General features: G+C 49.8%; 1 protein-coding gene across 8 annotated transcripts in view; it reads right to left on the bottom strand.

Moving 5' to 3' along the window:
• The window catches only part of nrxn3a (neurexin 3a), a 1,361,409-nt gene that overhangs the window by 9,303 nt on the left and 1,336,161 nt on the right, over nucleotides 1–15,945 (bottom strand). For 5 of the 8 annotated variants that reach the window (XM_055640185.1, XM_055640187.1, XM_055640189.1 and 2 more), the window contains one exon: nucleotides 10,792–10,870. In XM_055640185.1, the coding sequence (XP_055496160.1) occupies nucleotides 10,792–10,870 (79 nt within the window). Of the gene's footprint in view, nucleotides 1–10,782; nucleotides 10,871–15,945 lie in introns of all 8 variants that reach the window. The other 3 variants (XM_055640186.1, XM_055640188.1, XM_055640190.1) reach the window with 1 other exon arrangement.

Here is a 15,945-nt window from a genome sequence, read left to right as displayed (position 1 = left end):
TGCCTGTGGCTATCAAACTGTACAACTCCTCCCCCTACTGTTGTGGGGTAGACTGAGACTCCACCACCCCCCTCCCCCCCCAATCTTTGCACATCCCCAGTCCTTTCCACTCGTCACTTTAATTTCATTTTTCATGTATTTTGTGTTTTATGACTGTTGGCAGATCAATTTCCCTCCTGGGATAAATAAAGTTCTATTGTATCGTATCATATCGAATCGCTACAGCGCCAGAGACCTGTGTTCGATCCTGACTACAGGTGCTGTCTGTATGTACGTTCTTCCCGTGGCCTGCGTGGGTTTTCTCCGGGTGCTCCGGTTTCTCAGGTGTGGCCTTAAGAATTGTATATGTTTCTATAAGATCCCCTCTCGTCCTTCTAAATTCCAGTGAATACAAGCCCAGTCAACCCATTCTTCCATCCGTTTTTTGTCTATCTTCGGTACAGAGCAGCATCTGCGGTTCCTCTCTACGCGTTTACAACAGCGCTCTGGGTTAACTGGAGGGCGGCAGTTGAGCAGAAGGCCGCACGTGCTTAGAGCACGACGCAGGAGCAGAGTCTGAAGAAGGTGTCTCGACCCGAAACGTCACCCATTCCTTCGCTCCACAGACGCTGCCTGTCCCCGCTGGGTTACTCCAGCTTATAGTGTCTCGACAGCTACTGAACATTCTGAAAACGTGGTCAACATTGAATTCCGCGGAGCTGAACCTCAGATGTGGGAGATAATACAGGGCTGTCATCAGGACACACTTCTGCTCTGCAGCGGCCTGCACGCCTCCTCATGTACTTAGTGGCAAACAACTCCTCTCTTCCCATGCAGAGAAAGAGCAACTGAAAGCTCCTGATCAAAGGGCTGTCTGATGTGGACTCAGCCCCAACATCGTTTAGAACGGTTTCACATCTAGGGCAGTCAGTTTCACATCTCGGCTCAATAATAGCTCGCAATTATCCTGGGAACGATAACTCCCGGAGACAATTTCAGCTCTGATCTTTCATTAAAGTTTAAATGGGTGGGATCACTGAATAAAACATGAGAAGGGTGAGGATTTCACTCTTTCTGATCAAAATATGCAGCGTGGAAACAGGCCCTTCGGCCCACCGAGTGCATGCTGGCCATCTAGTTGAGCAGTTTTGCCTAGTTGAGATATACAGTGTGGAAACAGCCCCTTCGGCCCATCGAGTTCATGCCAGCCATTTAGTTGAGTTTAGTTTAGTCTATTTCAGATATACAGTGAGGAAACAGGCCCTTCGGCACACCGAGTCCATGCCGGCCATTTAGTTGAGCAGTTTAGTCTAGTTAAGATATACAGTGGAATGCAGTGTGGATATACAGGCCCTTCGGCCCACCGAGTCCACGCCAACCATCTAATTTAGTTTAAGAAAGAACTGCAGATGCTGGAAAATCGAAGGTAGTCAAAAATGCTGGAGAAACTCAGCGGGTGAGGCAGCATCTATGGAGCGAAAGAAATAGGCAATGTTTCGGGTTGAGACTGAAGAAGGGTCTCGACAAGAAAGGTTGTCTATTTCCTTCTGGAATTTAGGATGAGAGGGGATCTTATTGAAATATACAAGATTATTAAGGGCTTGGACACGCTAGAGGCAGGAAACATGTTCCCGATGTTGGGGGAGTCCAGAACCAGGGGCCACAGTTTAAGAATAAGTGGCAAGCAATTTAGAACGGAGATGAGGAACCTTTTCTCACAGAGTTGTGAGTCTGTGGAATTCTCTGCCTCAGAGGGCGGTGGAGGCCATTTCACTGGATACTTTCAAGAGAGAGCTTGATAGGGCTCTTAAAGATAGCGGAGTCAGGGGATATGGGGAGAAGGCAGGAACGGGGTACTGATTGGGGATGATCAGCGGTGCAGGCTCGATAGGCCGAATGGCCTACTCTTGCACCTATAGTCTATTGTCTATTGGACGATCTTTTATATTTATACCAAGCCAATTAACCTCCAAACCTGTACGTCTTTGGAGTGTTGGAGGAAACTGAAGTTCTCGGAGTTTGCACGTTCTCCCACGCTGGTCATGGGGAGAACGTGCAAACTCCGTGCAGACAACACCCGTAGGCGGGATTGAACCCGGGTCTCTGGCACTGTAAGCGCGGTAAGGCAGCAACTCTACCGCTGCGCCACCGTGCCCCCCTATGATACCAGACCTTGATATTATTTTGGACCCTGGATTTATCCGGCTGAATGACTGTGAGGATGTCATTTATCAACTCTACTTAAAACAAGATTGAAAATTCACTTGGGTTCCGTGGCAAAGGGGATTTAAAATTCAAGAGTCTATTACAGTAATGTGTTCAATATCAGTGTGATCGCATTTGAATATCAAATGCATTTAAACATGAGTACTGCTGGTCTAAATCGTTTTGCACCATCCTAGCACCCCTCTCGAGAGCTGCGATGAATTAATGGAGAGTTTGGTCGATTGAGCTTTGCATGCGGGAGTGCTGTTGTCACTGGCGGCTTTGGTTAAACTATCCAAAAATGGCAAGTTCTCTCGAGGCGATGGGCCAGGACTGGTCCAAGTCTCTTCCAGTCACCAACGCAGATTCACAACTCCACAAGTCTTTGCCATCTCACTAATGGCCCTGTCCCATGGTACGAGTTCATTCCAAGAGTTCTCCCGAGTTTAAAAAAAAAATCGAACTGGTGGTAAGCATGTAGAATGAACGTAGCGGGTACGTCGGAGCTCTGGGACGTCTCTTTGCGGCTCGTAGGTACTCGGGAAGACTCGCTAATGGCAGGTAAGCGTGGGAAGACTTGTGAAGATTTTTCAACATGTTGAAAAAATGTCCATGAGAGCCCCGAGTACCGACGAGCGGCCATTAACGTAAATCTCCGAGTTCGAATCAGGGCAAACTTGGGAGAACTCTTTGAATGAACTCGTACCGTGGGACAGGGCTTTTAAACCTATACCCTCCAGTTATTATGTGTAAAGGGCCCGGCCACGATGCAAATTTACCCAAGAGCTCTCCCGAGTTGAAAACAAAAATCAAACTTGTGGTACCTTTATCACGAGTATTTTTTTACTCTTGAAAATATTTCACACTGTTGACGAGTTTCCACGTTGCCCGAGTACCTGCCGTTAGCGTTACGAGCCGCTACGGGACATCCACGAGCTCCGACGTACCCGCTACGTACATTCTACATACTTACCACGAGTTAGATTTTTAAAAAAACGCTGGAGAGCTCTTGGGTAAACTCGCATGGTGGGACAGACCCTTAAGAAGGAACGGCAGATGCTGGTTTAAACTGAAGATATACACACAAAGAGCTGGAGTAACTCAGCGGGACAGGCTGCATCTCTGGAGAGAGAGAAGGAACGGGTGACGTTTCGGGTCATAGAGTCATAGAATGATACAGTCTGGAAACAGGCCCTTCGGCCCATCTCGCCCACACTGGCCAACAATGTCCCAGCTAACCAAGTCCCACTTGCCTATGCTTGGTCCATATCCCTCCAAATCTGTCCTATCCATGTACCTGTCCAACTGTTTCTCAACGAAGGGATAGTCACAGCCTCAACTACCTCCTCTAGCAGCTTGTTCCATACATCCAGCACCCTCTGTGTGAAAATGTTACCCCTCGGATTCTTATTAAATCTTTTCCCCTTCACCTTGAACCTATGTCCTCTGGTCCTCGATTCCCCTACTCTGCGTGGAGACCTTTCTTCAGACAGGGGTTGTGTGAGACTCTCCCTCACTGTTTCCCCCTCTGCGATATGGCCCTTTCATACCTCTAGTTCCATCCTATCTACTTTCAGTCTGAACAAGCGACCTGAACCATCCTTTTTCTCCAGAGATGCTGCCTGACCCGCTGAGTTATTCCAGCTTTTTGTGTCTACCCTCTAGTTGTCACCTCCCCAAATTCACGAGTTACAATCAGGCCATTCGGCCCATCGAGTCCACTCCGCCATTCATTCTATCGTAGCTGATCTCTGCCTCCTAACCCCATTTATCCTGCCTTCTCCTCTTAACCCTTGACACCCGTTCTAATCCAGAATTTGTCTATCACTGCCTTAAAAATATCCACTGATTGGCCTCCACAGCCCTCTGTGGCAATGAGTTCCACAGATTCACTACCCTCTGACTAAAGAAGTTCCTCCTCACCTCCTTTCTAAAAGAGCGGCCTTTAATTCTGAGGCTGTGACTGGTCCTAGACTCTCCCACCAGTGGAAACATCCTTTCCACACCCACTCTATATATGCCATTCATTATTCTGTAAGTTTCAATAGGGTCTCCCCTCAACCTTCTAAACTCCAGCGAGTACAGGCCCAGTGCTGTCAAATGCTCATCATAGGTTATCCCACTCATTCCTGGGATCATTCTTGTAAACCTCCTCTGGACCCTCTCCAGAGCCAGCACATCCTTCCTTTTTCGCTCACAAAAATTTTAGTTTGTAGAGCCTCAGCAGTTTCCCTGTTTTGGGAGTTCTTTAAATGTTTTTTGCTATGTGGAAGGGAGGGGGACGGGCTGAGGGGTACAGGGGATGTTGAACGTAGCTTCCCAGCAGCGCTTCCCTGGCGAGGATGCGACCCATTTCTACACGGTCACCTGCCCAGGTTCACGTCCTCGACCCCCCCCCACCGAGTCGCGGCCTACCGAGCTGGATCGGAGGCTGATCATCCACAATCAGTACCCCCGCCTTTTCCTACCCCTGGAGACCGGACCAGAGCTTCGGCAGCGGCGGCGCGACGCTGGATTCGCCGTGGAGCGGGCAATGCCTTCCCGGATCGCCCGTTTGAAGCTCCGGAGCATTGGGCCCGCTGCTCCAACATCGCGGGGCCGTGGTTCACGGAGCTCCCAACGCGGGCAGCGCGGACCGACATCGCGGAGTCCCTGGGGCCCTTTGCTGAGGGCCGCCAGCGCTTGAATCTCCGCCCGGACCCCCGCGGCCTACCAGCTGGGGAGCGTCGGGAGACCGGGGACTCAGAGCTTCGGCAGGAAGCGGCCGATTTGCCGAGGTCCAATGCCGCTGAGGTTGGCCCGGAGCATTGGGCCCGCTGTTCCGCGGGGCGTCGGAGTGCCAACATTCTGACCGACATCGCGGAGTCCCTGGGGCCCTGAGCGGCGGGGGGAATGCCCGTAGCGGCGACTGCGGCCGATTTGGAGGTCCATCCGGAGGTTGGCCCCCCGACCACGTCGGAGTGAACATCAGAGGGGCCTGAGACTGATTTGTAGGTGCCTTCCCCGACACGGTCAGGGAAGACTTTTGATTCTGCTCTGTGGAGATGTTTTATGTAGAACTCTATCGTGTGTTGTGTTCTTTATTTTATTGTATGGCTGTATAGTGATCACATTTCACTGTGCCAACTGGCACATGTGACAAATAAATGTATCTTGTATCTTGTGTTTCTATGTTTCTGCGGAAGCCGTCTCTCTCCTCCCACCCGCTGTGATCCAGGGTAGGTTTGTGAGCTAAGTCTGTCCACTTATCCATTGCGGCTCATCCACCTGTCTGCGCTGATAACATTCAGGCAGCAGAGCCTGCCCAGGCGAGACCACAATCTCGTTCCGCTCCTTGTGGAATTAGTGCTGGCTTTTCCAACCTGCATTGACATGTGAAGAAACTTATCGCCTGGCTCTTTGCCTGGTTCAATGTATCAGCTCTTCTGGGAGTTGCTTTCGACTGGTGTAACACCCCACAAACAGTTTACAGGTGGACGCGCATATTAATTCAGGGACTTTAAATCTTCCCGGCTGCTATCAGGCAACTGACCCATCCTACCACAACCAGAGAGCAGTGCTGAACTACTATTTACCTCTTTGGTGCATGTTTGTAGGTTAATTGGCTTGGGTTTGTGTACTTGGTGTGAGTGTAAATTGTTCTTAGCGTGTGTTGGCTTGTGTTAATGTGCGGGGATCGCTGGCAGGCGTTGACTCGGTGGGCCGAAGGGCCTGGTTCCATGCTGTAACTCTAAAACTAAAACTAAAAATACGAATTTAGACAGGTACATGGATAAGGCAGGTTTAGGGGGAAATGGGCCAAATACAGGCAGGTGGGACTGCATGAGTAGATTGAACAGGTCTGAAGAGGGGTCTCGACCCGAAACATCGCCTATTCCTTTGCTCCGTAGATGCTGCCTCACCCGCTGAGTTTCTCCAGCAATTTTGTACCTTCGATTTTTCCAGCAACTGCAGTTCTTTCTTAAGCAGTAGATTGAACATATTGGTTGGTGTTGGCAAGTTGGGCTGAAGGGCCTGTTTCCACACTGTATGACTGTGACACTGATTCCAATGGTGCAAGAAAGGGTTGGTTGTATTCTTGGAAGCACACCTTAAACCTATGTCCTCTGGTCCTCGATTCCCTTACTCTGGGAAAGCGACTCCACCCGATCTATTCCTCTCATGATTTTGTGCACCCGTATATAATCACCCCTCATCCTCCTGCGCTCCAAGGAATAGAGTCCCAGCCTGCTCAACCTCTCCCTGTAGCTCAGGCCCCATGAGTCCTGGCAACAACCTCGTCAGTACGATGAATGTCTTACTGTAAAAGGTAGACGTTTACGGCTTGGCGGCAGTTTTTTTAATCTTCTCCCCTAATGCTTGCAGCTCAGTCAAACCAATTGTTTCAGCGGTATGAATATTGACTTCTCCAATTTCAGGTAGTCCCTGCTTTCTCCCTCCTTCCCCATCCCTTCCCAGCTCTCCCACAGTCCATTGTTTCCGCCTCTTCCTTTCTCCACCCCCACCCCTCCACCCCCACATCAGTCTGAAGAAGGGTTTCGAACTGAAACGTCACCTATTCCTTCGCTCCATAGAGGCTGCCTCACCCGCTGAGTTACTCCAGCATTTTTGTCTGCAGTCAAACCAATTTGGGGCATCTGGTAGCCCCGCCAACTCCCACTGCCGGGGTTTAATACATTGGAGGAATACCCCAGAGTTGAGAAGGCATCATCGAAAACAGGTGCAGGAGGAGACCATTCGGCCCTTCGAGCCAGCACCGCCTTTAATGACCAGTCCTAATGGTTAGTAGACCAAAATGCTGGAGAAACTCAGCGGGTCAGGCAGCATCTATGGAGAGACGGAACGGGCAACGTTTCGGGTCGAGACCCTTCTTCAGACTGATGTGGAGGTGGGGGGGGGGGGGGGGGGGAAGAAGAAAGGAAGCGGCGGAGACAGTTGGTTGTGGGAGAGCTGGGAATGGGAGGGGAAGGAGGGAGAAAGCAGGGACTACCTGAAATTGAAGAAGTCAATGTTCATACCGCTGATCTATGGTTTCTCCTAGTTTATTTTCTAAATTTCGCTTGAGTATTGCCCTTCTAGGAATTCCTTTGGGGTCAGGGAGAGGGGCGAAGGGAGGGAAGGATAAGGGAAGAGGGGGGGGGGGGGGGGGAGAGAGAGAGAGAGGGAGGGGGGGGGGGGGGGGGGATTGAACAGATCTCTACAAAAACAGAGAACAGAATCACGTGACGTCACAACATTGAACGGCAGTCATGACAGACACAGACCAAGGGCTCCAGCAGTTCCAAGAGAGGAAGTTGAGGAGGCAGAGGCTCGGCAGATACCCATGGCCACAAACACCGAGTACAACTTGTTATGAAATTAAAAAAAAAAAAATGATCCGGACAGGATGGCTGAACCCTCCCCATGACGAGTTTGCACGAGACACAGACACACACAAAATGGAACCCTCAATCCATGCACCGGTTCGAGACCTGCGACACCCCGAGGCTCATGGAAAGGAGTTAGTACCACGGGCATGCCGCGTACAAATGCTTCTTCACCAAGTCAAAGATGAATTCATCGTCACTCAGAAAATAACAATGATGCCCGACAATAAAATTCTTTTTGTGCCATCTGTCGTTTCTTTGAATAAAAGTTATTGTCTTGTTAAAAGGAGGACAAAAAAAAGAGAGAGATGTTTTTTAAGGGACATTCTTGATCGGAATGGGGGGGGGGGGGGGGTCGGGGTCATGGGGAGAAAAAAAGCAGGAGAATTGAGGTTGGGAGGGAGAGATAGGCCAGCCATGATTGAATGGCGGAGTAGACTTGACGGGCCGAATGGCCTAAATTCTGCTCCTATCACATGAACTTATGACCTCAAAGGTTAAAAGGTTTATACAGAGTAGGGTGGGGGAGAGGGTGAGGGAGAGAGGGTGAGAGGGGGAATGGGGAGAGGGGGAGAGAGAGAGGGAGATAGGGAGACGGAGAGAGGGAGGTAAGGGGAAGGGGGGGGGGGGGGGGTGGGGGGGGGGGGGGAGAAGGGACAAGGGAAGAGAGGGAGAGAGAGAAGGAGGGAGATGGTGAGAGGGGGTAAGAGAGAGGGTGAGAGAGAGGGGAAGAGAGAGAGGAGAGGGAGGAGGGAGAGAGAGAGAGAGGGGGAGGGGAGAGAGAGGGAGTGGGAGCGGGAGGGGGGGAGGGCGAGAGAGGGAGGGGGGGGGGGAGAGAGGGAGAGATGGGGGGGGGGGGGAGGGAGGGGAGAGAGAGGGAGGGAGGGGGAGGAGAGAGGGAGGGAGGGGGGGGGAGAGAGGGGGAAGGGGAGAGGGGGGGGAGGGGGGCAGAGGGGAAAGAGATGGAGGGGGAGAGGGCAAACAGGATTCTACTTTGTTTCCACTGGTCATTCATACACAACTTTCTTTAGCAGTCCAGGGTGGAAGTCATCACCCTTGCTGCTTTGTTCGATGGCAAGAAAAGATTTTGTTGCCTCCAGAGAAAAAAAACATTTTTTTTCCCGCAAAAAAAAACGAAAACTTTATTGAAAAAAAAATAATCACGACTTTTTTTTTGTGATTAAAAAACGAAAAGTCTCCAAAAAAAGTTCAAGGTGATTGTTAATTTTTGAAATTTTTTTTTTACACAAAGTATAAATGAATATATATATTTATAACATACATGTATCTATAATATATATATATATATATATTGACCGTATTGTTATCCACCACCAAAATTACATGCGGCACATGATGAAGTGAAGTGGCGTGGCGATGTTAGATATTAAACATTATGACGGAATTCAACTTAAAACAGGCAGATAGAAAAGAATAGAGAGGACGACATCGCATGCGGTTGTGAGCTTGTTGGCTTGTGAAGGTAAAGGCATGAAGGCGTGAATTTCTGTGTAAACGCATGATGGGATGATTCAGGGCTGTTAAAGGCCTATCTTTTCAAATCTGAAATCGTACACAGGTTTGCCCAAATTGTGAAAATTAAAAAAAAAGTTGATTAAAAAACTCAGGGAAACGTTTCAAAATTTCGAGTCTTGAAATTTGATAAAACTTGGTTTTCTTGATATCAGTCACTAATATCAAAGACCGATGACCCGATATTAATTAATTTTTAAATTTAATAAATAGATAAGGGGGTTTAAATATTTTTGCTGTGTAAATTAGCTTCTCCATATCCCTTTTCATATCTGCACTACTGTTTAGATATATATATATCAATATATAAACGTACATACTCTGATGGTATGTGTATACATATATCATCAGGCCTGCAGAATGATTCTACATTAAAGTTGAACTTTCATACACAGAAATTCTTTGATATCTGTTCTCTAGTGTGATAGCCTCAACCCGTGGGCAGGTATTTGAAGGAGAGAGAGGAAATGAAATACAAATTTTTTTTTGTGGCCTATTTTTTGTTTGTTGCAGGGCACACATCGAGCTGGTAGTTAGGCCCGGCTGCAGAAAGCAAAGTGCTTCCGGTCAATGAGTAGTGGAAAAGTGAACACAAAAAAAAGGAGTGTGAATTCAAGACTTTGCTATAGCAGCATTCATTTGCGATTCTGACAGCAACATTTTCAAAGCAGTTTATGGGCCCGTCGTTGGTTTAGTCTCTCAGCGGCTGTGCTTTGCCTTGTGAGGGGGTCAGGGCCCCATCTGCACCCACTGACCCCCCCTGGAGAAGTCCCCCTGGGCTGGTGTGAGGAGAGGTCAGGCCTATCAAGGTGCAATCTTCATCACCATTGTCCGCTTGTCTCCTTCATCTTAGTCCAAAGAGGGAGCCCCAGAAGGATTCAACGTGTTAGGAAGGAACTGGTTTAAAACCGAAGACAGGCACAAAAATAACTGGAGTAACTCAGCGGGACAGGCAGCATCTCTGGGGAGAGGGCTTGGGCTTTGGGGTCGAGACCCTTCTTCAGACAGTGCCGACCCAAATCGTCACCTAATCACCGAAACATTCCCTGATGGGGTACAGATTGGGGATGATCAGCCATGATCACATTGAATGGCGGTGCTGGCTCGAAGGGCTGAATGGCCTACTCCTGCACCTTTATTGTCTATTGTCGAGAAGGCAGGAGAATGGGGTCAGGAGGGGCGAGGTAGATCAGCCATGATTGAATGGCGGAGTAGACTTGTTGGGCCGAATGGCCTGATTCTACTCCTATGACCCATTCCTTTCCCCCCGTAGAGATGCTGCCTGTCCCGCTGAGTTGCTCCAGCTGTTTGTGTTTATCCTTGGTTCAATGTTAGGGCAGCTCCGCTTAATTCGATGTCTGCTCTCTTTATTGAAAAAATATCCTTAATGGATTCAATTTATTGCACCTTTATAACGAGAATAACACGGCGATTGTCGCTGGGCTCTAAAGATGGCCTCTGTCCCTAAAGCCGCGCTCTCCTCTCCCACACCGCACCACGGAGACACCCCTCCCTTTCTTGACCCTCACGACTTTGTGTGCTGGGTTTTTTTGGATTTTTATTCAAAAAATTCTTACTTCTTTAGCTTGTTTTTCTTTCTAACGCGCGGCTGACAACAAGGGGAGGGAAGGGAAGGGGTGGAGGCGGGGAAGGGGGAGAGGGAGAAGGGGGAAGAAGAAGCAAGCAAAATTGGACTGACCTAACCCACCTGAGCTCGGCTCGCACTCGTCGAGGTCCTCATCGTCGCTGGCACACTCCGCGGACGACACGATCAAGTCATCGGTGACCTGCGGGCGAGAAACAGAGGGGGGGGGGGGGGGGGTCACGGCTTGGCATAAATAACATCACCAGAGCCTGGATGCACAGAGTCTGTTGTGCAGAGTACGGGAACATCCTTGCACAGATCTCACTGAAACTTAAGGGCCTGTCCCACCTACGCGACTTTTTCGGAGACTGCCAACACCCGTCATAGGTCAATAGACAATAGCAATAGGTGCAGGAGTAGGCCATTCGGCACTTCGAGCCAGCACCGCCATTCAACCTGCCTCCACCGCCCTCTGAGGCAGAGAATTCCACAGACTCACAACTGTCTGTGAGAAAAAGTGTTTCCTCATCTCTGTTCTAAATGGCTTACTCCTTATTCTTAAATTGTGGCCCCTGGTTCTGGACTCCCCCAACATCGGGAACATGTTTCCTGCCTCTAGCGTGTCCAAGCACTTAATAATCTTGTATGTTTCAATAAGATTCCCTCTCATCCTTCTAAGCTCCAGAGTGTACAAGAGTATTCAGGTGAAGGGGGGAAAGATTTAATAGGAATCTGAGGGGTAAGTGTTTCCCATAAAGGGCAGTCTTCTTCTTCTTGCGTGTGGCGTGCACAGCCAGAAGTTGTAGGCCAACTCGACAAAGTGCGGTGGGTGTATGGAACGAGCTGCCAGAGGAGGTTGTTGAGGCAACATTTAAGAAACAGTTAGGCAGGTACATGGATAGGACAGGTTTAGTGGGATATGGGCCAAACGCGGGCAGGTGGGACTAGTGCAGCTGGGACATGTTGGCCGGTGTGGACAAGTTGGGCCGAAGGGCCTGTTTCCACACTGTATCACTCTATGACGCGATGACTCCATCGTCGCGGACCGGATATTAAATCACAATGAGGCGGAGTACAGCAGGAAGATCGCGAACTGCGTGTCCTGGTGTCGAGAGAACAACTCTTCCCTCAAGATAAGACCCAAAATGCTGTAGTAACTCAGCGGGACAGGCAGCCTGAAGAAGTGCCTCGACCCAAAACCCCACCCATTCCTTCTCTCCGGAGATGCTGCCTGTCCCGCCGAGTTACGGTTCCTGGTAGGCCGGCTCTATCCTGGGGGCGGAGTTGTAGTCGGATTCACGGGAGGTTGGTCTTGGATGGGAGGATGCTCCTCAAACTGCGGAGCATCCCGGACAATACAGCTCACACCCCCCTCCATGACATAGAAACATAGAAACATAGAAATTAGGTGTAGGAGTAGGCCATTCGGCCCTTCGAGCCTGCACCGCCATTCAATATGATCATGGCTAATCATCCAACTCAGTATCCCGTACCTGCCTTCTCTCCATACCCTCCGATCCCCTTAGCCACAAGGGCCATATCTAACTCCCTCTTAAATATAGCCAATGAACTGGCCTCAACTACCCTCTGTGGCAGAGAGTTCCAGAGATTCACCACTCTCTGTGTGAAAAAAGTTCTTCTCATCTCGGTTTTAAAGGATTTCCCCCTTATCCTTAAGCTGTGACCCCCTTGTCCTGGACTTCCCCTGGTCAACCTCAGGAGCACCTTCAGCAACAGACTGGTCCCACCAAGATGCAGCACAAAACGCCACAGGAGATCCTTCTTCCCTGTGGCTATCAAACTATACAACCCCTCCCCCTTCTGTCATGGGGTAGACTGAGACTGACTCCCATTACCTCCCCCCCCCCCAATCTTTGCTCATCCCCAATCCTTTCCACTCGTCACTTTAATTTCATGTTTCATATATTTTGTGTTTTATGACTGTTGGCAGATCAATTTCCCTCCTGGGATAAATATAGTTCTCTCGAATCAAATCCAGCATTTTGCGTCTATCTTTGGTATAAAAACCGACGTCTGCAGTTCCTTCCTAAACCTTTCACTCAATGCCAGCAAGATGAAGGAGATAGTGATGGACTTCAGGAAGCGAAGTGATACACATGCCCCAGTTTGCATTGACGGAGCCAAAGAAGAGATCCTGGGAGTCAAGATCACCAACAACTTCTCCAGGGCCACCCAAGAACCAAGAATCCACACCAACGTCTCGACTTCCTTAGAAGGCTTTGGAAGTTGGCAAGCATGTCCCCTCCAACTCTCCCCAACTTCTACAGATGCGCCATAGAAAGCATTATATCGGGATGCATCACGGCACGGTTTGGGAACGGCTCCATCCAAGACCGCAAGAAATTGCAGGGAATTGTGGACGCAGCCCAGACCGTCACGCAAACCGACCTCCCTTCCGTTAACTCCATCTACACCTCACGCTGCCTCGGCAAGGCCAGCAGTGTCATCAAGGACCAGTCGCACCCCGGCCACTCCCTCTTCTCCCCTCTCCTGAAAACGCACACCTCCAGGTTCATTGTACCTTGGAGCACGTGAGAATAACGGAAAACTAACCTCATCTCATATCGCCCCTCGTAGCATACGCAAAAGGATGAGGATGTTGAAAGATTGGTGCCCCATCGAGGCCAACCCTGACCCTCCCACCCACGCTGACTTGACCAATCTGCCCAACACGTGCCTGAAATCCCGCAAACCCTTCTGGGCTCCCGTTAAATCCCTGGAAGACTTTGACTCCAAGACTGAGTGGCGCAGAGCCCGGAAAGATGCCAACACCAACAACGGAGAGATCACCACAGACCCCACAGTGAACCCACCGGGTTTTGCCCTCCATCGCAAGCAATGGCCGACCCTGAACGGAATCCGCACCCTCCATGCAAGAACAGCCCGTCACCTGCATTAGTGGGGGATGACAGACTGCGGACATCCAGACTAGAACATCCCACACACATCATGAATGACAGCCCACTGAGGCTTTTCCCTGGGGGCATCAAAGCCATCCACCCAGTAACTGATCCTGTCCTGGCCTGGATGTCTACCCTTGATCTACAACTTTAGGCTGTGCACGCCATACGCAAGAAGAAAGGAGAACCTAAACTGACCAAGGACAGTTTCTACCCGGCAGTGATCAGGCAACTGAACCATCCTACCAACAACTAGAGCTATTACCTACCTCATTGGAGACCCTCGGATTGTTTTGATCGGACTTTACCTTGGACTATTTACGTTATTCCCTTATCATGTATCTATACACTGTGGATGGTTCGATTGTAAGAATGTATTGTCTTTCCGCTGACTGGTTAGCATGCAAATAAAGCTTTTCCCTGCACCTCGGTACGTGTGACAATAAACTAAACTCAAACTCAGAGTTGGTGCCTCACAGCGACAGAGGCCCAGGTTTGATCCTGACCACGGCTGCTGTCTGTAGGAAGTTTGCACGTTCTCCCTGTGACTGCGTGGGTTTTCTCCGGGTGCTCTGGTTTCATCCCACACTCCAAATGCTCACAGGTTTGCAGGTTAATTAGCTGCTGTAAGTTGTAACTTGTCATAGAAACGTAGAAAATAAGTGCAGGTGGAGGCCATTCGGCCCTTTGAGCCCGTCATGGCTGATCGTCCCCAATCAATAACCCGTGCCTGCCTTCTCCCCATATCCCTTGATTCCACTAGTCCCTAGAGCTCTATCTAACTCTCTCTTAAATTCATCCAGTGACTTGGCCTCCACTGCCCTCTGTTGCAGGGAATTCCACAAATTCACAACTCTCTGGGTGAAAAAGGTTTTTCTCACCTCAGTCTTAGATGGCCTCCCCTTTATTCTAAGACTGTGGCCCCTGGTTCTGGACTCGCCCAACATAGGGAACATTTTTCCCTAGTGTGTGTGGGATAGTGTGAGTATGGGGCGATCGCTGGTCGGCACAGACTCGGTGGGCCGAAGGGCCTGTCTCTGCGCTGTATCTCTCACGTCTAAAGTAAAGTAAAATACACGAATTTCAATCTCACTGACCCCAGGGTCGATTCAAACGGCACCATTTTTGCTCCTCGGTAGACAAGAATGCTGGTGAAACTCAGCGGGTGAGGCAGCATCTATGGAGCGAAGGTATAGGCGACGTTTCGGGCCGAGACCCTTCTTCAGACCGACAGACTTTCCACCATTTTTGTTGCTTGTGATTTTTATTGTAAATAGGTCAAACCTTTGCAACTTTCCACATTGCTAAGATTGTCATAAGACATTCGGGACCCATCGGGTCTGCTCCACTATTCGATCACGGCTGTTCTATCTTTCCCTCTCACCCCCAGTCTCCTGCCTTCTCCCCGTAATCTTTGACGCCCTTATGGGCTTGTCCCACTTACGCGACTTTTTCGGCGACTGCCGGCACCCGTCATAGGTCATTACAGGTCGCCGAAAATTTCCAACATGTTGAAAATCCAGCGGCGACCAGAACAAGGTTCGAATCTTTGGGCGACTACTCACGGCCATACAGGCTTCACCCCGCGACATGTCACCAGGGTGTCGCCCGTACGGCCATGAGTCGTCTCCTCAGTCGTCCAAAGAGTCGTGGCGTCTTTCTGGTCGCCGCTGGATTTTCAAGGTGTTGAACATTTTTCGGCGACCTATGACGGGTGCCGGCAGTCGCTGAAAAAGTTGCGTAAGTGGGACAGGCCCATAACTAATCGAAAACTAATCGATCCCGGCTTTAAAAATACCCAATGACTTGGCCTCCCCCACCGTCTGTGGCAATGAATTCCACAGCTTCACCATACTCTGGCTAAAGAAATTCCTCCTCATCTCCTTCCAAAAGCTGAGACAAAAATGCTGCAGAAACTCAGCAGGTCAGGCAGCATCTCTGGAAATTGCAGTTGGTTTCCGAGCCGAAACGTCCCCTATCCTTTGGCGCCAGAGATGCTGCCTGACCCGCTGAGTTACTCCAGCATGTTGTGTCTATCTTCAGTGTAAACCGGCATCTGCAATTCCTTCCTATCCATTTTAAAGATATGCCCTTTTATTCAGCCATGAATTATTATCAAGCCAATTAATCTACAAACCTGCACGTCTTTGGAGTGTGGGAGGAAACCGGAGCACCCGGAGAAAACCCACGCAGCTCACGGGGAGAGCGTACAAACGCCGTACAGACAGCACCCGTAGTCAGGATGGAACCCGGGTCTCTGGCACTGAGGCAGTAACTATACCGCTGCGCCACCGTGCCGCACCTAGTTTACATTTTGTTAAACACGTTTTGCTTCTGACCTGAGTGAGCTGTGTGT

Source organism: Leucoraja erinacea, chromosome 9, assembly GCF_028641065.1.
Source record: "Leucoraja erinacea ecotype New England chromosome 9, Leri_hhj_1, whole genome shotgun sequence".
In the NCBI taxonomy this organism is placed as follows: Eukaryota; Metazoa; Chordata; class Chondrichthyes; order Rajiformes; family Rajidae; genus Leucoraja; species Leucoraja erinaceus.
The sequence above is the reverse complement of the archived record's forward strand: the minus strand, read 5'-3'. Positions and strand labels throughout refer to the sequence as shown.